This window comes from Camelus ferus, chromosome 10, assembly GCF_009834535.1.
Source record: "Camelus ferus isolate YT-003-E chromosome 10, BCGSAC_Cfer_1.0, whole genome shotgun sequence".
Taxonomy (NCBI): domain Eukaryota; kingdom Metazoa; phylum Chordata; class Mammalia; order Artiodactyla; family Camelidae; genus Camelus; species Camelus ferus.
In genome coordinates, this window is record NC_045705.1 from 16,607,672 (window position 1) to 16,634,171 (window position 26,500).

The window sequence follows — 26,500 nt, forward strand, 5'->3', positions numbered from 1 at the left end:
GAATTTTTTTTTTAAGAAAAAATAAGAGTACTGGTTTGACAAGGGAATTTTTCTAATTCATGAATTTATTATATACCTTCATAAAGTTATAAAATAAATTGTGTTTATTAGCAAGAATAAAATCACATTAAATCGCCTCTGATGTTAAAACCAAAGATGTAGAGTTGCACATCCGTATGTCTTTATATAGTACAAAGCATGTGGTTAGTAAATACATATTGGTTAAATAAACTAATAATAGAATGTGTTCCCCTTCATTGATCCTAGACCTTTAAGAAAGACATCAATATAACAGAAGTGTTTTTTCCATCTCTTGGGTCTCCAGTAAACAGATTCGAGCCATCCTAGGCCAGTTCAGCGAGGCAGAAGCCTTACTAATCAAAGCTGGAGTGCAGCCAGGGACTTTGGATGGAGTCCTTTTGGATCTTGGGTGTTCCTCCATGCAACTTGATGCCCCTGAAAGAGGTTTTTCCCTTCGGAAGGATGGTCCCTTGGACATGAGAATGGATGGTGACAGGTGAGTATTGATAAAGCATTTCTTCTCACAACAAGAAATCAATTTCTCAAAAACACTCTGAATTTAATTTCCTTTTAAGACTGCAGAATTCCCATCACACGCCCACACCTAACACTATCCATACATAATAAATCAGTTTTGTTTGCTACTCATTATAGACTTTGGTGTTTCTCTAGATTTAGAGTTCTAAAAGAAAAATTATTCTGTCTTTACATAGAATAGTGAAGAGGATAACTTTCACACTGGTTTTCTTTTTTACAGATACAGTGTGATCTTTTAGACTACTAACAATATTGTAAATATGATACTGAAACAATGCTTCCATTTTTTATGCAGGCCCACCTATGCCTCTTTTGAGAAGTGAAAGGAACTATATTTAATGTGTATTCTTTTGAATACTGCATAAAAGGCAAGATCTTAGAGGTCAGCGATTCTGTGTTTTGTCCTGTTTCTTGTACAGTCACTTAGGTTCAACCTCCTTCTCTAGAGAAACTAGAATTTAAGGTATAGCAGACATAATACATGTATTAGACAGCTTTACACCTCCTATTCATTCCTCTCCACCCTGGAAACACATTTGTTCTCCATTATTCAGATCGGTAATATGTATTAAATTACACAAAGAGGGTCACTCTCTAGGAAAGCATAGGATAATTTCTTTTAAATCTAAATTGGTTTTAGAAGCTTAGATTAGCACTTATCTCTTTGCCCAACACTGGCCCAGGGACTGAATAGCTTGTACCTACAAAACAGAGCTTAACCATGCTTTTCTCTCTCATTTTATGCCCCCTGCCCTCCACCAAATTATCATCATAGCCCCTACCTTTGGAAAGCTTACTTTCTAAGAAGAACATTAGACTTTCTTATATCTAAATTTGTAATCTATTCTGTTACCAATCTGCATTTCTAGACATGCACAAACATTTCTACTGAAACAAAGAGGATTTTCCAACATTTCTTCCAATCTGTCAGAGGAACTTATATATAAGAAATTTAATGTCTCACTTAAGTCAGCAATTTAATATTGAGTTGACTTTGAGTTTTTTCCCCACACACTTCTTTGTCTCATGGTAATTATTCGCATATAGCCTTTTCCCCATGTTTTGATACGACCTGTTAACTTAGAGTGTGACCTGTACTTGTTGGAACCTTTTTATTCTGAGTCTTATACCTTCTTTCACACAAATTGGCATTCATAGAGTGAAGAATGTGATCATAAAAGAAAATAATAAAAGTCCTTTAAAGACCAGTGACTAACAGTAAAGGTCAAATATCTTCTCATGTTTGGAGATTGAGGTTGTTGTGCAGAGGTAATAAAATGTCAAGCAAATTTCTGCTGTTCCTATGTCTTGCTAAGAAAGATGCCTTCTGAAATACAATGAACAAAGCTTCTAGTTAATAGTAGTAAGTCCCCATATTGTTAATGTAAAGACTTAACAGCAAAGTGTGTGAGGGTTCCTGAGGTTCTCCCCTAAGAACGTGCGAATAAGAGTACCCTTGAGAATTAAACTGTTAAGTCATTACATAATGGATAAGATTGGTGTTGATCAAATACATCTTAAAAAGCAGGATGGCTTCCAGATACCATAGACTGTAACCTAATCAGAGATGTTAACAGATCTGAAGAAACTACATGGCATTCAGAAGGGAGGATCTGGTTCACATGAATTCACAGAAAAAGGAAAGTGAGAGATGCAAATATGTTCGGTGCTAACCTAAGTGGTGTTATGGGGAGAGGAAGTCCAAGCCAAAAAATGTGACCAGCAGATCTGGGAAGGTGATACTTCCCTGTGATGAAGATGGATGCAAGAGCCTTTCTTAGCCCATTGCCGTTGAACCCTGGAATCTTACAGCATAGTTTATTCTGTACTATCTCAATTTCAACACCAGTTTTCAGATTATGATAAAGCTCTCATGTAGCAGAAAGAAATTCTCAGCTTCAAGGACTTGTGTGTCTAGCTCTGTTGTCAGTTATGTTCTTCACTAGAAGGTAATAAATAAATTGCCACTTATGTTAATATTTTCTTTCTCTTATGAGTGTAGTCATTTGTAAGCTGGTGATCTCTGGAGGACTGAGAAGATCTATTAACTGTTATAGAGGGGCAGATTTTGACTCCTTGAGTTTTGCACTATATGAATGCCTATCTGAAGCCTCCTAGCAGCCTGTTGGCTTTCCAGAGTTTTCCCACGAAGCCCTATGGAAACTTCTACGCTGTTGTTAATGTTAACATGAGAATAAAATAAAATTATGCCTATTATCCACTGAACTATACTTGAGCAAAATGCTCTTAATTTTTTTCGCTGAAAAATATAAAGGTATTATTTTTAAAAAGCTGCTAATTACATCCATACTAATCTTAGAATTGTCCTGGTAGAACTGGACTATATCCTGTGAGTCTGAATTTATCATCATTTCTAACAAGGTTCATTCTGATGCTCAGTGCTTCGGGCTGTTAAATTAGCAGCTAGATAAGATCTAGCAGGGATTTTGTCAGTTAGGCGAAGAGTGACAATTGGCATATCTAGGAATGAACAAGATCTAAAGGACGTTGACATTCTTTGATTTCTCTGTGCCAAGTCTACTATGTATTTTATGATTGCACTAACCCTTAATTCTCTCAACAATTTTGTGAGGCAGACATTGTTACTTTCATTTTACAGGTTAGAAATTGAGGCTCCAATAGATTCAGAAGTTTACACAATATGAGTAGTAAGGCCATGATTCTAATCTAATTTGATCTGACTCGAAAGACCAGTCTTTATCCTTAAAGCTGTTATTGAAGGAGCAAAGCCTATCAAGATGGAAACAGGGTACCTTTTAACATGTTCATTGGTCTGGGGGTACCATGCCAGCCAGGAAAAAAAAAAAAGAATCACAGGATCTGGAAAATAAGGTTTCACACACACACACACACACACTTCAGAGGGAGGGAGAGAGAGCATGATATGCAGGTCATGGCAAAATAGGGACAAGCCAAGGACAACAACAAAATTTTCCCCTGGAGGCACTAGGCATGTTAATAAGGTGCAGTATAGTACTTTCAAGGAGGGATTCAGGTGTTGCTTGGCAAGCCCACTCTGATTTAATACTCAGACCTTAAAGCTACCATATCCTTGTTACCTAAAGTCATCCCAGTGTGGTACCAACAATCAATCCAACATACTAACTACAAGAGATGTAACTGTACTGTTAGCAAAGATGTCTTTCTAATAAGTAAGATCTCAGTTAGCTCATGACTTCTAATTCCTTGACCCATTTCCCTAAAGTAAGGTAAACTGGAATGGTCTGACAGAGTGAATGCTATTTCCTGTTACTATGATTTATTCTATTTGACCAGAAGTTGGTATTTATTTTCTCCTCCACCTGAAATCATCATCTAGGCCTGTTTAGTACTGTTTATTGATTACCAGGTTTTACCCCATGGTGACTATAGTCATGGATATATAAGGTAATGTTGTTAACAATTTGAAATAATATATGTTATTACCCGTTAAGGTTGTTGTAGTTTTTGTGAGGGAAACTGACCAGCAGTGTCTTGTGTAGACTTTCTAAATTCAATTCGTGACCTCATATAAGTAGTCAGTTATATTACAGTCTTGAATTTAGTTAAATTCCTGAGATCTGGGCTTATTTAAATATCAGTCAGCCTTGGATCTTCTACAGTAGGGAAAAAAAATTCAAACAGTAATTTAAATTTTGAACAAACTAAATCCAGAACACTTCCCATTATTTTAGTTTAGGGGAAATCTGCATACGCAATAATGACTTCCTTCTGAATTAAGGCTAGTAAAATATTTTATCTTCCTGCTGCCCTTGACCTTGATGAATGTCACACAGCCCCACTTTGCCATAATGATAGGTATTTCAAATGGAAAATCTATTTCATTTGTGTAAGATTTAAGCCTGTGACTTTAAAAACCTTAGAAGCCCTCTTAGACTATGCGTGTATGCCTGACTTTATGTCTCAGGACTCTAAAGTTTCACCTCTTGTCAATGAAAACTGACGTCAGTGAACTAATTGGCTCTTCTTATGCGTAGGTACCCTGACATGCCCACCGCAGCTGATGTTGTGAACGCTTTAGATCAACAGGCGCTTGCATCCATCCTGAGAACATACGGGGAGGAGAAGCACGCCAAGAAAATCGCTTCAGCAATCGTTCAGGCACGCAGCATCTACCCCATCACCAGGACGCAGCAGCTTGCCAGCGTCGTTGCAGGTACCCTCATTAATTCTGAGCAGTGTCTGAGAGAAATATATATATATATATATATGTGTGTGTGTGTGTGTGTGTGTGTATGTATATGTATATATATAAATCCCCCAAACTCCCAAAGGGATTCATTTATACTTGAAATCATGAAGGATAGAATCTTGCCTATCCTTCTCTTATGCCAGCTTTCTTTTGGTTTTGCAAGCTTTCCCCCTTAACACCTCTCCTCCACACACAATTTTTTAAAAATATACTGTAGTCTGCTGATTAGTTTAATATTAGAATTTTTTTCTTTTCTGCATGATGTGATTTATCATTTGTGCCTACCCAGGTGAAATGTGGAATGACAAGAGCAGAATTTCTTAGTCCATCACAGTGGTTGATAAGCATCCTGTATAAGATCTGACATTACCTCTCTTAGTTTCACATTTCTGCATTTTAATATTTTGGGCAAAAGGAGAATTGCATTGCCCAACTGCTAAAATAAAATCCAGTGACTCATACATCTATTCTAAACAACCAGCTAACAAAGGGTATGTGATGTATAGGTTATTCCACTTTGTGAATGCTAACTAAATCAGCCTGAGGGGCTTATTGAAACATTTCATCTTTTCTGCTGCTCGCCACCATAAACCTCTTGAACCTAAGTCTAGCGAGGAGGCGCATTATTATAGCCTTTCTGTTTGAAGCCAAAGTTGTTTCACAGCTGTGTTCCATGATGAAAGTTTTCCAAGGCAAAAATACAACTCCTGCAGTTATTTAACAGAATTCCAATGGTAAATTCTTCATCTTGTTGGACCATCTGAAACCCTACATCATTTTTATTTACCAAATGTAACAAGTTTTCTTTCAATAGCTCCTATTAAGTTACTTTAAGTAGCTAAAGGAGTAAAACAAAAGGAATGTTTCTGTAGCTTATAAAAAGAACCTAATATTGGTTGCTTCTGTCTTAATATTATGCATAGTTTAAGGAATAAAACTTAATAATAAATTCATAATTTAATAAGGTTATATTCTACTTAGTTATTAATAATAAAGAGTTGACCACGTCTTTACTTTTTAAGCTACATACCTCAAGGCACTTCCAACTTACCACTGAGATTCCTTTTGGCAAGTAAAAGTAAAATTCTTGTAGGCTATGTGAGCATAAAATACTCCATGATTTTCTTTCCCAAAAGAGATTACTTTAGCAGGCTGACATCACATTTACCCACTATTTTGTGTCCCTTTCTTCCTTCCCACTCCATACTCACTAACACATCTCCACCTTATCCTTTCTGTCATTCTTTAACTAGCTGTGTTCTCTGTGTTCCATTTTGGAAAGAAGAACAGTGAGAAGTCACATTTTTTTATGCAAAAGAAAATCCAGAATTTTCTAGTGCTGAAAATGAGGACTCAGAGCTAGTGGGCATCCTAGGGATCATCCTGTCTAAAAACCTCGTCTAATAACCGAAGGTACTGAGGCTCAGGGAGGGTCAGCTGTTTCCTCAAGGGGACAGATCATCAATGGCAACATCAATACTAATCTAGAATTTGAAAGTTCATGAGCTTGAAGCATAATTGAGAATCTACCTTAAAGAAATTAAGCTGATTTTTCTGTCTCAGAACCCTAATCTGCAAACTTGGGGAAATAACACAGTGGTATTAGATAGAGATTATATGAAGATATAAGATATGAACAGTTGAAATATTTTCAGAAAGATTATGTTGTGAAAAACATATTAAGCACTAAGACTAGTGATATACTAAAAATGAGAATATTCATATATGCGTAGGTAAAACACCATTTTAGAAAATACCATTAAAAAATTGAGTTCTCTGTAAGTCCATTCTTATGGCTCAAATCAGCCCATATTAATACAACTTAATTGATGATATAATTCTTTAGAAAAGGAGAAACAGGAAAAAAATGAATTTCCATTTTATGCTCATTTATTCAAAACATATTTTGGGAGAGGCTGTTGTATACCAGGCATTTTACTGGGAACTAAAGGTACAAGGGGAACAACTCAGAGAGAGCCTCTCTGTGTACATGAAGCTTACAGGCTAATAAGTGACGGAATAAAAACATGGTGTAATAAACCTCTACTTAAAGTAGTCTGAAGTTATGACTGTGTGGCTAATAGAAAAAGTTGATTCAAGTGAAGAATTAAAGAATTATATATATATAGAGAGAGACAGAGACACGTGGCTGGGGCCTGATTGCCGTCCCATGAAGTCCATTCTTATATAAACCATACCTATGGCATATCTTCTACAAGCTGTGATTTTATTTTTATTAAAATGAAGTAAGGATTTAAAGGTACTTACAAAGCAATCTTGGCATAATTTCTAGATTTTCATTATTTTTATCTTAGTAATTACCTCACTCATGTCAAATGATTTCATTTTTTATGACTCACCTTAATCAAGAGAAAAATTTTCAGTCTCGAACTTAGTACTCACGGAAATAGCAGCTGTCTTTCCTTTTGCATTCATATTTCACGAGTTCCTGTGCTATTTGATTAAATTATGTGATGGCAGTAGTGAGCGCTCTGGGCTGTGAGCATACTGCTCTTTTGGTGGGAGCAGTACTGTATGGAACGCTAGAGAGTGGGCTACAACCCTGAGACAATTTGCTTAGTAGAGAAAGGGATTAATCTGTCAAGTCCATTAAATAGAAGTCTCTTAAGAGAGCTACTTCATGAAGGAATTATGGGAAGCAGTGGCATGCCCAAGAAGGTTCCTGTGTTAATTTCCTGTATTAGTAGTGCTGCTGTAGTGAAGTACCACACACTAGATGGCTTAAAAGAACAAAAAGTTATTCTTTCACAGTTTTGCAGGCCAGAGGTCCAAAACCAAGGTATCAGCAGGGCTCTGGGCGAGAATGCTTCCTTGAGTATTCCTAGTTTCTGGTGATTGCCAGTAGTCCTTGGTATTTCTTACAGAGGCATCACTAAGTCTGTGCCTCCATCATTACGTGATAGTCTCCCTGTGCATCTGTCTTTGTGTCCAGATTTCCCTCTTATTATAAGAACACCAGTCATGTTTGATATAGGGCCCACCCTAATCCAGTATGTACTCCTTTTAGCTTGACTATATCTGCAAAGATCCTATTTCCAAATAAAGTTACATTCACTGGTTCCCTGGACATGAACTTTGGGGGACAGTATTCAACCCAGTACAGTTCCCAAGCCGTATCTTTATTTGACCAACATGTATTTTGGCAGGCTATAATATGCAGTGACTATATTTGAATGCCTTTTCTGGTTCCTAATAAATTCACACTAAATATGTTCAATATTATCAAGCACTCTGGGAAATATGCCACAGTTCCTGACATATAGTAAAATCCATGTATGGGTGAATATATAAATCACTTCCTTTGCTTTCAAAAAGTTAATAAGCCATTAGGACAAGAAAGATCACCACACTTGTAATCACAATTTACTTAGTGGAATTATATAATAATTCAAGTTATTAAGCTGTATTTATAAAACCTAAAGCCTAGTGAATTTTGCCAGTACAGATAACTACGGTTCCGCTATTCTTCCAAATCTCCAGAAGACAGGTTTGAGGCTCCAGGTTGGAGCAGAAGACTTACAACTACCATGAATTACTTTGTAAATTACCAAATTAGTTATTTATAAGATAATTCCCAAAAGAACCTGTAGGACTTCACTGACTATACATACTATTCAGAACTACTAGAAATTTTCATATAAATATCTAACATATGCAATGTTATGTATGATATTCATTCCGCGAAGGTTCCCTAAACTGACCCCTTCCTGTGGCTAATGTCAGCTCTTCTTTTGAACCAAATTGATGTGTCACATCCTTTAAGGAAGTTTTTCCCAGCCCTACGCAGATTAGTTGAGATTCTCTCCTTTGTGCTCCCATAGCACTGCATTCCCCCCCATAGCATTTATGCTGTTCTCATGCTTGCTTACTATTCATCTTTTCCCCTGGACCTGTACTGTCCAATACAGTTGCAGCGAGCCACGTGTGTCTGTGAAGCTCTTAAAATGTGGCTGCTCCAAATGGAGAGGTGCCATCTATACAAATTACACACCAGACTTTGAGGCTTAGTTTGAATAAAGAATTTAGTATATCAAAAATGTTTATGTTCATTATATGTTGAAATGGTAATATTTTTGATAGTATTGGGTTAAACACAGTATTAAAATTAACTATACCTGTTTCTTTTTACTTTTTTAATGTGGCTATAGAAAATTTTAAATTAATTCATGGATTACACTATATTTTGATTGGGCAGCGCTGGTCTAGATGGTGAGCACTGGGAGGGTGCTGCCATGACTCTCTTACTCATGACTGTGCCCCTAGTGTTTACCATAGTTTTGACCCTTGATAGACATTTGGTAAATACTTTTTTGAAGGTTTAGGCATAATATAAAATGCATATAGATCAGGACTTGGTTCTCCTTTTATAAAGTTTGTACTCAGTAAGGTAACATCCATGTTAGTAATAAATTAATGCTCTGTCTCTTAGGTTATAAACAGTGACTCTCCCATACCAATATGGTTTAACAACATTAACACTAAAGTACTCAGCTAAATTAGAAAAAACACCTTGGCTTCCCAGTACTTTAGTTTTTTCGTCTTTAAGTTGAAATGACATTTATTCCACTCTTATTATTTTAGGATACCATCAAGGAAAACAATACTCTAATAAAATATTTTTATTAAGAATGGTTAAAGATGGGAAATGATACATATAAAATTTCTCAAGCTCTTCAGGATAAAGAAAATGTAGGCACTTAATTTTAACAAAATGTCTGTGGTCTGGATTTTGCAGAATTGATGTATATTTGGTTTGTGTAGCCTTAAAGAGCGTTATTGGTTTTGGGCATCCCTTTGGATAAAGTCTGATGGTTTTCCTCAATAGGCTGTTGATATTTTATTTTAGAGTTATTCTATAATCTGTTGCTCTCTTTCCAGTCTCTGGATACATCAAGAAAAAAAATCACCATTTAATCTTAATTATTAAATCTAGTTTAATGTAAAAATGTTAGTTCAAATCCTGGTTCTACAACTTGCATTCTGTGTAAACTTGAACAATTCTAGACCTTATCTTTCTCATCTTAAAATGAAAGTGAATATTTATGATGATGATCTTTGTTATTTCTACTTAGTAAACATAACCCTACTCATTATGTTTCACTTAAATTAATAGTGATTTTCACTTGCAGCTTCCAAACTCATGCGAAAATCAAAGTATGCAGATACCTCTTCAGGTTATTGGAATTTAGATTCAAATTCGCAAAGTAGATGGTTACTCTATTGATTATCAAACAGTGACAGAAGGCTCATCACTGCAATTTTTAAATGGGAAAAAGGAGAGAGGAGGAAGCTTCTTAGATGTTTGATCCTTATTGATTAAACATATAGACTTATTATTCCCTGACTGAAACTTTGATATAACCTTTATTCTGACTCTTGAACTGGGTACATGGCCAGAGCTTAATGAATGCTTGTTGAACAAATAAATCAATAAAAAGATGTGTACATTCTCAGCCAAAGTAAAATGAAAATTCAGGGGGAAAAACGTATAGTTTATTAGGTGTTACTGAGAATCAGTTGTACTCTGCCCTTCACATTGAAGATTCGGGGACCTAAACATCAGTCCTCAGTTATCAATTAAAGCAGCTTGGGGAATAAGTGAGACTCCCCAGGACATGGGATCAAAAATCTTCAAGTTCTATTTCTGGCTCTGCAATTTATTTGCTTTGTAAACTTGAGTAAGTTACTTGTCTTCTCTGACCCTTATTTTCTCATCTGGAAAATAAAGATAACTAATTCTTGTTACAATCAGTAAATGACATGGTATTTGGAAAGTTCTCTGTGAATTTTAAAGTGCAAATATACTTGTAAGCATTTTGTTCTCTCTATCCAGACCTGGGGTGATTTGGAGAGCAAACAGTACATTAGTTAGAACCCTGAGTGTGATCTTCCACCCAGGAATACCTGTCTACAGCCAATCAGTGTGATCTCTCATAGACTGATCCGTCATTCCAAGCTATTCTTCCCTTAGAGGTTATGTGAGTTTTTGAAAGGGTAAGATAATCGTCTTTTTCTGCATTAGTACATGTATCTTTCCACAGTAGTATTAATGGCTCATGCCTCAACTTGCATTTGAAATTACTACCTTTTCCCAGCAAAGTTTTATTAATTCAGAGAGAAATTTTCTAAGTAAAAAAAAATAAAATAAAGCATTCATTAAGAAATAGGCATTCTTATCAAATTTTAATGGAACATAAACTTTTTCCTGATAAAGTTAATCAGACTAGTTTGCCATTATTTTATTGTTTTAATAACCTACATGTTGCTTCCTCCATCTTACCCAAAAAGCACTATATTAGCATTGCCATGATTAAGAAATAAATGAAGATGTCAAAGAGTTCGATTATCATTCTAGTGAAAAATGGTTTGGTGAAACCTACAGTTGAATTTGAATGGCTTGCCAGTGAGTCATAGTTGTCTTTGCCACTGCCTATGATAATACACTTATTCTTCATTTATTTTAAATTTCTTCAGTTCAATCTGTTACACACTGTGTGTATTGATGTGGTAACTTCATGCCAACTGAATTATCAAATGACATTTCATAAGTAAACTTATTTCTTATTTTAATAAGTAATCTTTCCAAGAGACATTCTGTACAAGAAGTACAACTCAGAAGAGAATGAAATGAAATGTGAAGGGGGAAAAAAAAAGAAAGGATAAAACCTGAAAATCTTCCTTCTAAAAAAATGTGGCTATTCCCAGTTTGAAGTACCAAGTGGGGAACAGGAAATGCCAATCCCAAGTGACTGTGGCCCAACCCTAATTTAATCATAGTAATAATAATGATGATGCTAACTAACACTTTTTGAGCAAATACTAGGTGCTATCCTAAATTATTTTCATGCATTAACCCTAATCCTTACAACAACCCATGTGGTAGGTACTATTTTCATCCCCATTTTACAGATGAGAAAACGGAGGCACAAAGAGGCTAGGAAATTTGTCTCTTCTCCAGTGAGCTGGACCTGGAAGCTAGTAATCTCATTCTAGACCCTGTGCTCTTACTTACAACACTACTGTAAATTCCTTTCTTCTGATTAAGGTACAGCATGACCTGTTGCTGGAGAATCTAACAGCTCAGTCTTCCAGGATCTCACATACTCGTATAGGAGATAGTCATATAAGCAACTCACTCTGCCACCCTGTAATAAATAATGCATGTAACAGTCATGGACAAAAAGGTATGGGAATCCAGAGAAGAGAGCAAATGATTTTGATAGGGCGAGAGGGTTTGAGTTATTGGGGAGAGGGGTTGGATGGAAGTTACAGACAAAGAGACCTTTGAATTGGGCCTTCTAGGGGGAGATATGGCTATTTATAGAAAAGTCCCTAACACCCATTAGAATTATTGCAGAAATGAAAAAAAAATAAATGAACAAATAAATGAAGAAGCAGACAAGATTTCAGAAGGCTGTGAGGAATAGAAGATGACGATTCAGGATCCTATTCCAGGACCCAATACAGTTCCAAATTTCTGGAATTCCTCCATTATCCTGGGATCTTCTGTCCTAGATGTGACCTTGAGCTGGGTCAGATTCTTGATTCAGCGTAACCAGGTCCTCTACGTCTTCCTAATTATAGTTGAATTCAAACTGTTTCTATGGAACAAGAGAAAGGAAATGCATTCTTTTACCTCATTACTACATTTCTTATTATTTTATACTTCATATACTTCTGCAAGTGACAATTAAAGTGATCTGCTGGCATTGTATGTTCTACATATTAGCAGTTTTCACATTGATAGTAATTTTGTAAAGATGCTTATAAATAGCCTGGGCATTTTGTTTTTCTCTCTTAAAAAAAAAAAGGAAGGTTATTTGTTCCTATAACTAGTTATTAAGAAGTTTTAAGAATTTGATGGTAGATATTTACAAGAACTCTCCATTTGAGAATCAAGATCAAGCAGTTGTATATTAATTGTACTACCAGATTGACATGATTCAGAGCTTGTCTAGATCAAAAGTATAAGAACATGTCTTTATGTCACCCAACAGTACTGGGAAGATCAACAGTGTGCAGCACCATTCCTACAAGTAGTGGTTTCGGGCATCAGCAATTATATTTATATGTTGGGAACATTCTTTGAAGACAAGCCTCTGCTTTCATTTTCAAAGTTTAAAATGTTCAAACATCCCAAAAGAATGTCAAACAATGAGAACCCCAAATATTAATAGGTTGGCAGAGATCAAAGACTTTATTTCCTATGGCTGGGAGGGGAAATAGTCAATGAAAGAGTAATTTTGATGGCCACACTTCAATCATAACTAAAACTTAAGAATAATACTTCCAAATTATTTTCTATGACATCTTTTGCTTTGTGCTGAATGTGAGAAGTTATGAAAAAAAGTATTTGAAAAAGATATTTGTCTAAATTTAAAAAAATAGGAATTTATATTAATTTTTCATATGTTCTTATATTTCCCTTATCTCTTTTTTTTGGCCAAGAATATGAGCAGTTGTGTGATTTTTTCAAACATTTTAATTTATTTTATCCATTTAATCTTTATGTGACTATGTATTGTCTCATATTTTTAATTACTTGGGATCACTGCTACCATATTATAAACTGGAGAACAGGTAGTTTTCCTCTACATTTGTATGTAGTGCTTATTTACATATAACACATAGTAAGCAACAGGAAGTATTTACTGACTCTATAATCTCCTAATGTAAGGTTTTTCATTTAATGGCTTTCTCATCAGCTAGATTATTAATTCTATAAGAGCAAAGATTAGATATGTCTTCTTCATTGCTGCATCCTCCAGACCTGATGCAGTATTTGGCTTATAATATGTGTTTAATTAATATATTTGAATGAATAAATGAATGTCCATTTTTTCATAGTTCTTGTGTTGTTTAGAGAATAGATGAGCCTAGAGACAACTAATAGAAAGTCTTATAACCAAGTAATTTCTTCAGCATTTAGGCACTTCGTATTGTTAGGGAGACAGACCTTCAATATGAAGAGAAACTGTAATAATTTTCTTGACATTTGTAATATTTTTCCTGTTCTCTAAAGGATAAGTCAGGTTTAATATGTCATACAGTACTGTCAGTCTTCTATATTTTCAATTTCTTCATTAGCAAAGCAGGAATTTGACCTAACATTGAGGTGAGACATCTGTTTCATATACACATTATGTATTAATTTAACCACCAAGTATTTATTGTGAGTCCACTTGTGCTAGGCACTAATGCCATCACATAAATGATCAAGACAAAGCTTTCATCTTCTAAGAATTAACAAAAATTTTTCTTTCCTAGTTTGATAGTAATCTTCACAATTAGTGCTTATTTATCAACATGTTTACTTTTTTTTCCCGTTAGCTACAATTCCTACTCCTTTCTGGAGTTTCCTTCCAAGTATATATTTGGGGATATTTCAGAGAAGATCTACGAGTGGTACATTCTCATACTTTGCTTAGATGTATCTTTATTTTGCCCTAACTTTTGAATGGTAATTTAGTTGTTATAGAGTCAGCAGGTTTATGACTATCGCTCATTACTTTTGAAGATAATATTCCACTGTCTCTTGATACCGATTATGGCTGATGAAAAGTCTACTTGTTGTTATTTTACAGTTGGTCCTTTCTTTCTCTGGTTACCTTTCAGACTTTTCCTATCATTGATATTTAATTGTGATATATTTGGTTGTGACTCTTTTTTCATTTGTTTGTTTATTTTGTTTTGTTTTGTTTTGTTTTTGTCAATGAAACAGAATGAAATGCTTTAATATTTCTTCAATCCTGGAAATATCAGACATTATTTCTTCCCATACTTACTTTCTCTTATTCTCTCAACCCCTGTGCAACAATTATTCAGCATGTCTCTCACATTTCCCATGTCTTTGTCTCTGTGTTACCATCTGGGTAAGATCCTTTCCTGGTTCACTAAGTCTCTTTTAAGATGTATCTAATCTGCTGTTTAGCCCATTTGATGAATTTTTAAATACATTAGTTGTTTCTTAAAGTTCTGTTGTTTTTCTAAGTACTCTTATTCTTTCATTATCATCTTTATTGATTAAATCTTAATTTATTTTAAATGTAGTCAACATATATGGTTATTTCACATTTATGCTCCTTTTTTCTATTATCTCTAATTCTTCCTATGTGTTTCATCTGCTAATTTTATACACATATGCAGACAGAAACACATCCCTTTTGGGAACACCACATGTGGTTTAATACTTGCTGCTTCATCTCTTCCCTTCCTCATTCCCACTTAATCACCAACCAAAGTGTCATGTTAGTAAGCTCTTTTAGGTTGTAGAAGTCAAAGACACATCTAAGCCCTAGTCCTGACAGTGTCTACTTAATCTTTTACCATTCAGTGCCCAATTTTATTACTCCTTCATCTGTGCTTTGCTAACACAGATATCTTTTACTTTGCATCTTTAACTCTTCCTATGGAGTACTGTTCTTGTCCATTTCTTTGGGAATCTTGAAGTACCACCCCCGACCCCCGCTGCCAAGGTCCAGATTTTTATCACCACCCACTGTCCCAGTCCAATTTTCCTAAGTCATATTTCCCTACTTCAGTGACTTTCAGTGACTCTCCATTGCTGATATGTTTGATCCCAGACTCCTAAGCTTGATAGCTTTGGGCCCATTCTCTTATCTGAGATATTCTTTTTACACTTCTTTCTCATCATCCTCCATATTCTTGCCTAACTGTTCTGTCCTTTTCCCCCCAAATATGTCCTTCACTTTCTTTACTTATGTTTTTGATTGTGCTGTACCTTCTGCCTGGGAAAAAAACTCTCCTATCTCCATGGTTGAAAACCTCTCTACCATTAAGGTCCGGCTTAATGCCACTCTGTATTTTTCATGATCCTATCCTTGATCTCCCAAGTTGGATATGATCTTTGATTTAAACTTACCAAAGCGCTTTGTTTAACATTTAACTTCCTCGTGGCAACATGGCATGATGGGAGAATATAGGCTTTAGAGTCAGGCAGAACTGCTTTCAAGTTCTGGTTTTGCTACTTAATGGTTGTGTAACTTTGGCAAGTTATTTAATCTTTCCATGCCTCAGAGGGAGAAATAAGTAATAAGCAAGTAATCATTCAAGTAGATAATTATAAATATTATAGATATATTATAAATTGTATAGATAATTATAAATTGTATAGATGTTATGATGAAAACATATAGGATTTAGTATAAACATATAGGGTTTAGTATAAATGTACAGGGTTTAGAGAAAGCACAGTAGGAGGAACCTAGCCTGGTTAGGGATTTTAGGAAGGCTTCTGTGAAGAAGCAGCCTTTAAGCAAAATCTGGAAGAATAAGTAGGCAAGTGACAAGTCTGGGAGAAGTGTTACCAAGACGAAGAAACTAAGCATAAACAAAGACACTGAGGCCTTCCTATATCTTACTCCATCACTAATATTTTCTCTTCTCCTCTCTTACGTATGACTTCACTTGCTCCTACTTTTTTTTAATTTCATGTTTCATGTCACAATTTGTGTTTGATTAGCAAGTTTAATTCTCATTGCCCTATTTCTATTATGTGACATTTTATAGCATATAATCTTGATAATTGGAAACATCAATTTAGTGTGTCTGTTAAGCTAAACCATTCTAATGGTTAACTAACCTTTTCTGCTACAGTATAATAATATAATATTACAATATAGTAATAGTATATTCCCTATAATCTTTAGGACAAAATCTAAACTCCCTGACATGAAAAACAAGGCCCTTCGTGATCTGGCTTCTGCCTATCTTTTTAACCTAGTTTTTCCACTGACCTTCCCCCCGACAGCCCTCCATATCTACACCAAACTGCTCACTGTTCAGGGTGAGAACTCACTTTCTGCTTTCTCACTTCCTTCCTTTTGTGCATGATCGTTCTCTGCAAGATATATCCTTCCTCACTTCTCCTCCCTCCCCTCAAAAAAGAAAAAAAAAATCCCTCCACTTCTTTCAAGACCAGGTTTATATATCATTACTTTGGATCTTTCCTGGACTTTCCTTTTTACCATCCTCCTGAAGTTGCTCACGTTTCCGTATGTTGTTCATTTATCTAATGAGCATTTTCTTCATTATACTTTGTCTCCGTCATGAACTGTGTAAACTCTTTAAGTGTGGCGTGACCATATCTAATTTACCAGAATAGCCTCAGCATCCATCTCTTAAGAAGTGTGTTAAAGGACTCAACATACTGGGTTAGAGAAAGCAAGAACTATTGAATCAGGTAGATTTGAAGTGGCTCTGTCATTTACTAGCTTTGTAAACTTGGACATTTATTACCTTCTGTGAATCTCTGTTTCTTAATCTGCAAAATACAGATGATAACAAGCAGCCCACAGGACTCTTGGATATCTAAATCAGTCAGTGTATTTTAAATGTCCAGTAGAGACTCGTTTCTAGTAGACATTTATTTTTTTTTAAGTTTTTTTGAATAGACACATAAAAATGAGTGAGTGAGCAGGTTATTGAGTGAGTAAGTGCATTTGAGTGAATAGAACAAATGCTACAAAAAAGTGTAAAATAGATTCACCAGGAGAGAATTCCTATACAAGCAGCAGCTATCTTGCTCTTTGAAGGGATGGTTAAGATGTCAGCAGGCAGAGATGTAGCAGTCAATGAACTGGGAACCTGAAGCTTGAGGAGTAGTGTGAGAAAAGGCGAAGACTGGGGAAGGCATCCCTTTTTTGTTGAAAACATTATTCCCTGCTTTTACTTTACCCTCCCCCCCCCTTTTTTCTTCATCACATTAAAAAACTTTAAAGACGGACTGGCTGCTAACTCATTCAAGGTGCGTCAGCATCTCTTTAACCAGGAGAAAAATTAGCCCTCACACAGTAAGTTCTAGGCTTGATTTTGAAAAGAGAACGTGGGTAATTATTAATAATAATATAAATTATTATTGTTGAATGGAGGCTTCTATTGCCTAATTATTATTATCCAATGAAATGTTTTAGAGGGAGCATCATTGCAATAATGTTGAAGGTGCTACATTTTCTTCTTTTTTAAAAAAAGAGAACATTAACCTGTATGCAAAGTCCCCTGGGAAGCATTAATCTGGAGTTGTGTGTGCTTCGGGTACCTATCTCAGGAGTTGAAGCTGAGAATGATAATCTGACAGGTAGGGTTTATAAGTTGTTGACTTCATCACTGTACTCTTTAGTTGGAAAATGAACTTTGATGACAGACTCAATTATCAAGCCAGTATGCTATCTAGCTATATTGCTTACCCATTTGCCTTTTTAGTCAGGGTTCATGTCTCTTCATTCTATTGTGTCACTGAATAATGGAAAAAGAAATTCATTTTGGAATTATACAAAACTCAGATTCAAATTTCAGCCCTGCTTTTTACTCTCTGTGTGAACTTGGACAAGTTACATAATTATTCTTATCTTCTCTAAGGTAAGGATAATGTTTCCTAACATATAAGAAGGCTGTGATGATTAGAAATTGTATTTTAAAACTACCTACCCTTGTGTCTGGCACATGATAGAATTTGACAAAAGCTAACCAGTATGAAGAATTTACCTTATCTAGTTGTTCTCTATCTAGTTGATAGAACCTTCTTCACAAATACATGTAAAAAATAATTAAAATTCATGATCATAAAGATAATGTAAGATTTTCTGTATTATAAAAGCATTCTCATCTGTAAGTCTTACAACATTAAGAAATTGAAGTGAAAACTTTAAAAACCTATACCACTCTACCACCATAACACATAAATAATTTTGCATATTCTCTTTATCTCTTAATTTTATTTATGCTCACATTTTTTGAGTTGAAATGATTGAATGTACATAATTTTGAAGTTTATTCACTTAGTGTTTTACATGTTACTTACTTTATGGCAACACATTAAGTATTAAAATAAATACCACAATTAATTTTATCAGATCTTCATTATTGAGTATTTGGCTTACCTCCTAGCGGAGAGTGTTACTGAAAGCCACATAATAAATATTTTTGTGCATATTTAAGGGATTTGGGAGCAGGGAGAGGTACTTCCTTCTAGCTTAAATCCCCTAAGCGAGATTAATGTCACATATATAAGCCTTTAGCCCTTGAAATGTTGTTTTTCAAAATTAGTATACATCCTTCTAAAAACCAGTAGCCTTCACTGGACATTATCCAAAGCACTGCCCCCAGAACAATTTAGTAGGCTAGAGCATCCAGAAAAAATAAACGATGGGAGGGGGAAGTTCAGTGTTGGATTTGGATATGGTAGGGAAAAAAAGAGATTTTTATAGACTATGATTAAGTAAAATTCATATGCTATTGGCCCTTGGAGAAATTGATCCTCTATTGTTTAATTCAGTGAGATTGTCTGTTAGTCTCTCAACAAGCATATTCTGAGAAAAATGATAATAACACACAGTTCCTGCCTTCTGGAAGCTCATATTTCAGTGGGAGAGATTTTTTTATTTTAATAATTGTAATTCAGTTGAGAAGTGTTCCATTGCAGGTGAAGTATGCTGCTACAGGAGTGCAAGCATCTTTATCTTGGAGCATGAGGATTAACTGAGTATATGCTGACCTCACAAGAAAAGGAAGGGCATTGTTAAATACCTTTTCCTGTTAGCATCTCCTGACTCTGAGAGTGTATGGCCCAACTCTGAGGGTAGTACTGCCTGCCTGATAGTCTGTTCCTAAAGGTTCAAATAAGGTATCTTATTATGGGTTTTAAATACACTCAAACATCCTGCTTAGACTTCTGTTTTGTGTTCACAGTATCTGGCAAATAGGCCTCAATACTGGCTTAAAGATACAACAAGTAAATTTAATACTGACCACCTAAATAGGTAATAGGAATCATGATTCAGCTTGAGCTGCCCCATCTATGCTAAGCATTTTAAGATAGAGGTAGTATAGAATTAGCTTTATTGAAAAATCATATGTGAAAAATATCAATCCTTTAATTTGATATTCTTTTAATTCTGAGCCATCTTTTTTATTTCATCTGAGTGGATAATGTTCCTTGTTAACTTTTTTGCTCAAGCCTATAACTTGATTTTTCCCTATTGTATGAAGATTTGTAAGCCTCAGCCACCCATGGTGAGATCATGTTGTCATCAGGTTTAACCTGGTAGGAGTGGAGGATTAGATGAGACTCTGAAGAAGTTTAAAAATAACCTCACTGAGTAAAGCCAGTTTTATCCAGAACCATTGAAGTTCACAGATTTTAATTAACAATTTGAAATTTGTAATATTACTTGAATTTCAGATGGGTGAGAATTTAACACTATATTAAAGGAGCCCAGGCAAAAGGACACGAGTTGCGTCACAGAGACTTATTAAATGTGATGGAAATTCAACAGACGAATGCCGGCAAACAGGTGCAAGAGCTGAATTAATTTTTAAACCCTACCACTCAGGGGGAATTGCAATGCATCACGTTGACAGGCACAGCACGTTGCTAATTTCATTCACAAGCTTAAAAATCTCAATACATTTGAACATGTGAATGTATTAAATTTTAAAAAGTGTAAGTAGCATAAGGGTATCCCAGAACTAAAAATGATAATTTCTCTCTGAGACCTCACGTCATTTATTTAGCCAGAAGCATGGTGTTTTTTATGAATGAAATGACTTCCACATACAAATTGTGTTCTATTATTATATATAGTGCAGACTGTTACTAAGCAAGGTTTTCTCTTACTTTTAATATGAAATTCCTTGTGAGTCAGAGGAAAACCGAGTATTCACTGATACAGTTTCCAACTTCTGCCGTCATGCATAAAGGGGGTTCTCAACCAATGCTTCTGATGGAGCTAAGTGGTGGTATTTCTAGAGTTAAAGAAAAATACAGCAGATTAAAGCTCGATAAATGTAGAGGCTTATTTAGTGGTATCATTAAAAGTGGTAAGTTGTAAGCAGAAAACTCAGTAAGCTCAGTATGTTCTCATCAGGAAGTTATCTACTTTGGAGTCCCTGGTATATCTGAGTATTTGAGGGACGCCCTAGAGTATCTCCACATAAATCTGCACATGCACACAAAATCTTACCAAGGTTTCAGGAATTTTTTGAATTTCCATATCCGAATACCATTTATGGTACATCTTGATCTTTGTCTGGGACTGGAAGAGTATCTCTTATTTAGTGGATTTTCCCCTTTGCCACCTACTGTGCACCAGGCCCTAGACCTGGGACTGGAGATATAAAGAAAAAGAAGAAATGTTCTTGGACTCTTTACAACCTAGTAGAGCTTAATAAACAAATAGTATTGAGCAGTAAATAGTTGGATAATGTATATGTTAAAAGGTCAATGCGAAAGCTTCCTGGAGAAGGCTGCCCCTTAGTGAGTATTAAGGATGAGTAGACATAAACTGTAAAAAAGAGAAGGGCATTCTAGACAGAATGAGAGCAGGAGCACGCCTTGCCATTGCTATAACTGTGCATCTACAAGAGATGCATACTAGCAAACATATGGAAAAATCTTCTAGTCTTCCCTTTCACCACTTCTCAAGAAACTTTAAAAAAAAAAATAGAAAGAACTGGGTTTAATTTCCCAAGATTTTAGCCATCTGAGTCCTTTATTTCTAATCGTACACAAGATTGCCCCCTCATTTTGTCATTTTGTTTAGCCAGAGAATATTAAGCATTCATTTTTAGGACATAAAAACAACTGTAAGGGGTCCCCTTCCATCAAGTGAGTCAGGAAAAGCCCAGTATGTACTGCATTGGATGAGTCTAGATTCTTAATCAAAATCATGTAATTAGTACCTGCCCAGAAGTCTTTTGATAATGGCAGCAGCAGCAACTGTTTCTTTTTTAAACCCACTATCAAGAAAGCTGATGAAAAAGAGAGACAAATGCCCAGTCTAATAACCTGAGCTAACAATACGTTATTTTCAATGGAACGAAAAGGACAAAAGCCAAAGGTATTCATTACTGTTCCCAGGGTAAGAGAGCAGGGCAGTTGCAGCCTTCACCAGATGCGCAGTCTTTAGGCCTGACAATGCACATCTTCCCAAGGGAAATGTGGAGAGAAAGCCAAACTCTTGCAACTTGATGCAAAGTGATTTGGGTTCCATTACAACATCTCTCAGTAAAAGGCTATTCAGGCTTAGAGTAAAGATTGCACACTTATTTTCTTTCAGAAAATGAGATTGTCATATAAAACACCAGACATGGAATCAGAGCTTCTCGAAATCTCTCTAAACCATGTGATTTCATCTTAACTTCCTTAAATTCTAATCAGGAAAGAGGAGATGAGGTGGTTTAGTGAACATACAACCTTAAATTTGTTGCCTTGTTTTGGGCACATTTAAAAACTCAAGAAAATCCTCAGGAAACTGAAAAATTAAAAACCTATATAATAAAATAAGTTTTTTTTTTTTCTTTTTAGATGAGCTAATGCTAATCTGGGCTTCTCAGAATGTGTGTCTCAGATGAACTAGCCAGAAATGTTATGCCTTTTTTTCTGGGGAAGTTAGGTTCACTCTGTACTACAGAAAGAAAGAGGTGTTGGAGAGGACTTCATGTTTAAAAGACTTGAGTTCCCATTTTACTCCTATGAACTTGGGATGATACATTTAACCCCTTTGTTTTTTGCATTTAAGTGAAAATAATGATATTTACTTCTTACCTCTCAGAATTATAGGGATTTAATGACATAATTAAGATATGTGGAAAGTGATTAACACACAACCTACTTTTAACATTTTCCTAATTGTGTTACCCAGAAGACAAATTCTGTGGAATAGGTAGTTGTTATTAAAAACGAAAAGTTTGGACATGCTAGGTAAACAAAGTTAAATGGTTACCTTCAGGGTTTTACCACGATAATAGATACTGTGGGTCTCCAAAAGAGGAGCGTAGCACGCTGTGTTTCTCAAACTCACTGGACAACAGACACGTTGGTATTTGGTTGCACGTGCAAGTGCTGTAGTTTACAAGGTTACTGTTCTTCAAAACAGTAGTTTAGAAAATCCTATTGATCTGATATTTACATATCATTCTCTTCATTAGGTTTGAATTTCTTGAGGGCAAGGACTATGTCTTCATAAACATTTTGATCCCTAGTGGTTAGTACATTGTGCATAGTAAATATTGGCTAAATGAATGAATGATGTGATTTCTGATGTGCATCATTCAGGGTGTAATTACTGGGTTTTTTGGAGCTGTGAAAAACAAAGGGCCTGTTTTAAAATGACTCACAAATATATTTTATCCTTGTGGAACCATGCTTAGGAAAGGAGATAACCTGTACAGAAAAATGTTCCATGAAAACTGGAGCAAAGAAATAAAAAAAGAGCAGAGAAAAAAAGTATGTGCTTAAAATGTGTTATGTATAGTTGGATGGCAAGAAGAATCTACAAGTTTAGTTATAGAAAATAATCTCTAGACAGGTGAATGCAACCTGGAAGGTTTAGATTAATGAACTTAAGGACCTTACAATTCTTAGCATCAGTATTAAAGTCAAGATCAAACTACAGAAAATTGAGTGATTCCCATTCCTGTGCCATGCTAAGTCTCTATACTTTTAAGGCCTAAATACTACTTTGTAAACTTAGAAGTACACCATTAATTTGTACATAAGGAAAATGTTTTACTTCATTTTGGATGCTGAGGTGTTTTAGTCTGATGCCCAAATCCAATAAGCATTACTCAGGTGCTTCAGGGGTTTTCAGCAGCCCTCTGTCTCAAGTACTCTGCTGTTAGTCCAGGATGAAGGTGGAATTCTTTTGGCAGAACCTCAAATTAACATATCCAATCCCCTCATCACTTACTCCCTTTTACAGCTGAGAATAATAAATAAGTAAATGTGTGAATGACATTCATAAAGTGACTATGCCAAGTATGTACAAAGCCATACTTCAAATGAGTAAGGAAAGAATAAACTATTTAATAAATAGGGCAGTTAGCCATATAGTTTTTTTTTTTTAATAAAGTGAGATCCTTACATCATACCCTACTAAAAAACAAATTTCTTGTGGGTCAGTTTATTTTTTAATTTTTTTTATAAGTCTTATTTTTTATTGAAGTATAGTTGATTTACAATGTTAGTTCTAGGTGTACAGCAAAGTGATTCAGTTTTAAACATACACACATATATATTTATTTTCAAATTCTTTTCCTTATAGCTCATTACAAGAAACTGAATATAGTTCCCTGTGCTATACAGCAAGTCCTTGTTATCTATTTTATATATAGTAATGTGTATCTGTTAATCCCAAATATTTTAATCTCAAATATTTGAATTTAAGAATTAAAACCAGAAAGATAACAGAAAAACATAGAGTTGATTATATCTATAATCTTGGACTGGAGAGAGCCTTCCAAACTTCATAAAATCAAAAAGACATGAAAAAAATCTATATAAGAAAATCTTTAATTTTTGTACAGTAAAAAAAAAAATCTACAAAGTGAGAAGATAGTCACACTCCAGGGAAATATTTGCAACTATATATGAGAGACAAAGGGTTAATATCTTTATTTTATAAATGGCTTTTCCAAATTGATAAGGAAAAAAGGCAACATCACATTATGAATATGGATGAAAGATTTGTTCGAGCAGTTCATAGCTGAAATCAAATAGTCATTAGATTTGAGAAGATGCCCAGTTCTCCTAATTGCCAAAGAAATGCAAATTAAAACAACTTTAAGCTATCATTTGACTACTATTAGACTACTCATGATTTTTTAAAGTGATCATTTCTAGTACTAGTGAGGATGTGGGGAGATGGATTCTCTCAAACACTGTTGATGGAGGTAAATTGGTACAATCTATTTAGAGAGTAAATTTAGAAATTGATTCAAATTTAAGTGAGCATAAACAACCTTTGACCTAACAACTCTAATCTATATACATACTACCACAGGTTCATACTGTTAGTTAAAGTGTTTTTCCCAGATTGTGACTTTTTACTTTGTAAAGTTTTTCTGCCAGGTAGAATTTTAAAATATGTAGTTCACATGTTTACTGCAGCATTTTTTGTGTGTGATAGCAAAAATAGAAAACATCCTAAATATTCCTACTCTAGTGACAATATGAGCTCCACCAGAGTAGACACTGCCTCTATATTAATTACCATTCCCAGTTAACTGGTAATGTGCTTGACAGTACAAACATTTGTTAAATGGAACAAAATGAATTACAATGTACCTGTACAACTGAAGTTATTTTTTTAAAAGTAAGGCAAGTAAACAGAACAAGTTACATATATTGTGCAGATCATTCCCTTCTTACAAATAAATACATATATGCATATACATACATTTATATATAAAATGTCATGTATACCTATAAGAAAAAATTTAGAAAGTATACCTCTTGGTTGCCTTGGGATAGAATTTAAGGGGTAGTCATGTTAATATTTTACTTCATATACAACTGATAATATGTCTTTTTGCTTTTTTTTTGAACAATGACTATAAGTTTAATGAACAAATACAATCACTATTTCAATCCATCAGCTCTTCTCGGTGTAAAAGATTTATAGCAGTGAACAAATGAAGTCCATTATCACTGATTGTATAGTCCAGTGGAGGAAGACAGATGGTAAATAAATAAATATTTATCCCTGATAAGGTATTATTAAAAAATAAAGCAGTGTAAGGGAACTCTAGTGACAGGGAGCTGTTCTTCTTTTCTAATTCTGCAGTGTTTGAGAGGAGACCTGAATGAATTTGGGAGTAAGCCATCCAGGTATGTGTAGGCAGATCGGTACTCTTGGCACAGGGGACCCAGGCTGGACCATACCAAGACTCAGTTAAGAGTACAGGGTTCAAGATCAAGAGATGAGTTTGGAGAAATGGGGGTGGTAAGAAGCAGAGGTTGAATGTGACGTAGGAACACTTGGCAAAGGTAAGAACTTCAGTTCCCATTTCCTGTGATAGGAAGACACTCGTAGTGTTGAACAGTGGAATGGCATGTAATTTTTGTATAAAAAGTGTCTGGTGGTTATGTGTGAAAGATGATGATGGCTTGGACTAGGGTGAGAGCAGTGGAGTTGGTGAGAAGTGTTGGGGTTCTGGATGATTCCAGATAAAGAACCATCAGAATTTGCTGATATGAGAGAAAGAAAAGAGTAAGGATATGAAGTTATCAGGAATTTAAAAATAACACCATACACACACAGAAAACCTGATCTGGAATGTGAAAATGGAGTGCAGTATGAGAATGAGGCAAAATACTTCAACAATTTTCTCGAAACAGCTAGGTTCTAGCTCTAGAGAGATAAGTACCAAAAAATGTCTCAAAGTTGTATTGAACTTAGACTCTGTCATCCCACAGTGGATTTAATGTTCATTTACTTTTAAATATACATTTTGTTTAAAGTATACTTGAAAACAACTTGCTACTCACATGTATATTAGCTTTTAACTTCCTTTTGTAGTATGTTTTACTGACATAATTTTGCTAAAGTATTAGGAGGAAAACAGTTCTGCTGTTTTGAAGAACTGAGGAAACTTGTGGTTTAGGATTTCATAGGTAGTAAGTGAAAAAAATTTACAAAAAAATCTCAACAATATTGAGCATTAATCTTTGGAGGAAAATTTGAACTTAAATCACTGAAGATCTCAGTGAATTTTTTAATGTAAATTTCCAAATTTTACCAGGACATTTTCATGTCTCATTTTATTCTGTAAGAGAAAATACACAACAGCAAAGTTCACCTTGCACACTTGCTCATTTCAGATAATAAAGGCTTGAAAGCTTACATTTCCTAAGTTTCAAATTATTTGCAGGTGCTCCATTGCATGTGCGAATGATTAATTCATTAAGGA

General features: G+C 35.0%; 1 protein-coding gene across 9 annotated transcripts in view; it reads left to right on the forward strand.

The window, feature by feature from the left end:
• METTL15 (methyltransferase like 15) overlaps window positions 1-26,500 on the forward strand; it is a 469,830-nt gene that overhangs the window by 135,762 nt on the left and 307,568 nt on the right. For 8 of the 9 annotated variants that reach the window (XR_004323122.1, XR_004323121.1, XR_004323123.1 and 5 more), the window contains 2 exons: window positions 326-517; window positions 4,557-4,735. Coding sequence is in view for 4 of the 9 variants with exons in the window: in XM_014568117.2 (XP_014423603.1) it covers window positions 326-517; window positions 4,557-4,735 (371 nt within the window). In the remaining 5 variants the exon portion in view is untranslated. The remainder of the gene's footprint in view (window positions 1-325; window positions 518-4,556; window positions 4,736-26,500) is intronic. The other variant, XM_032488390.1, reaches the window with a different exon arrangement.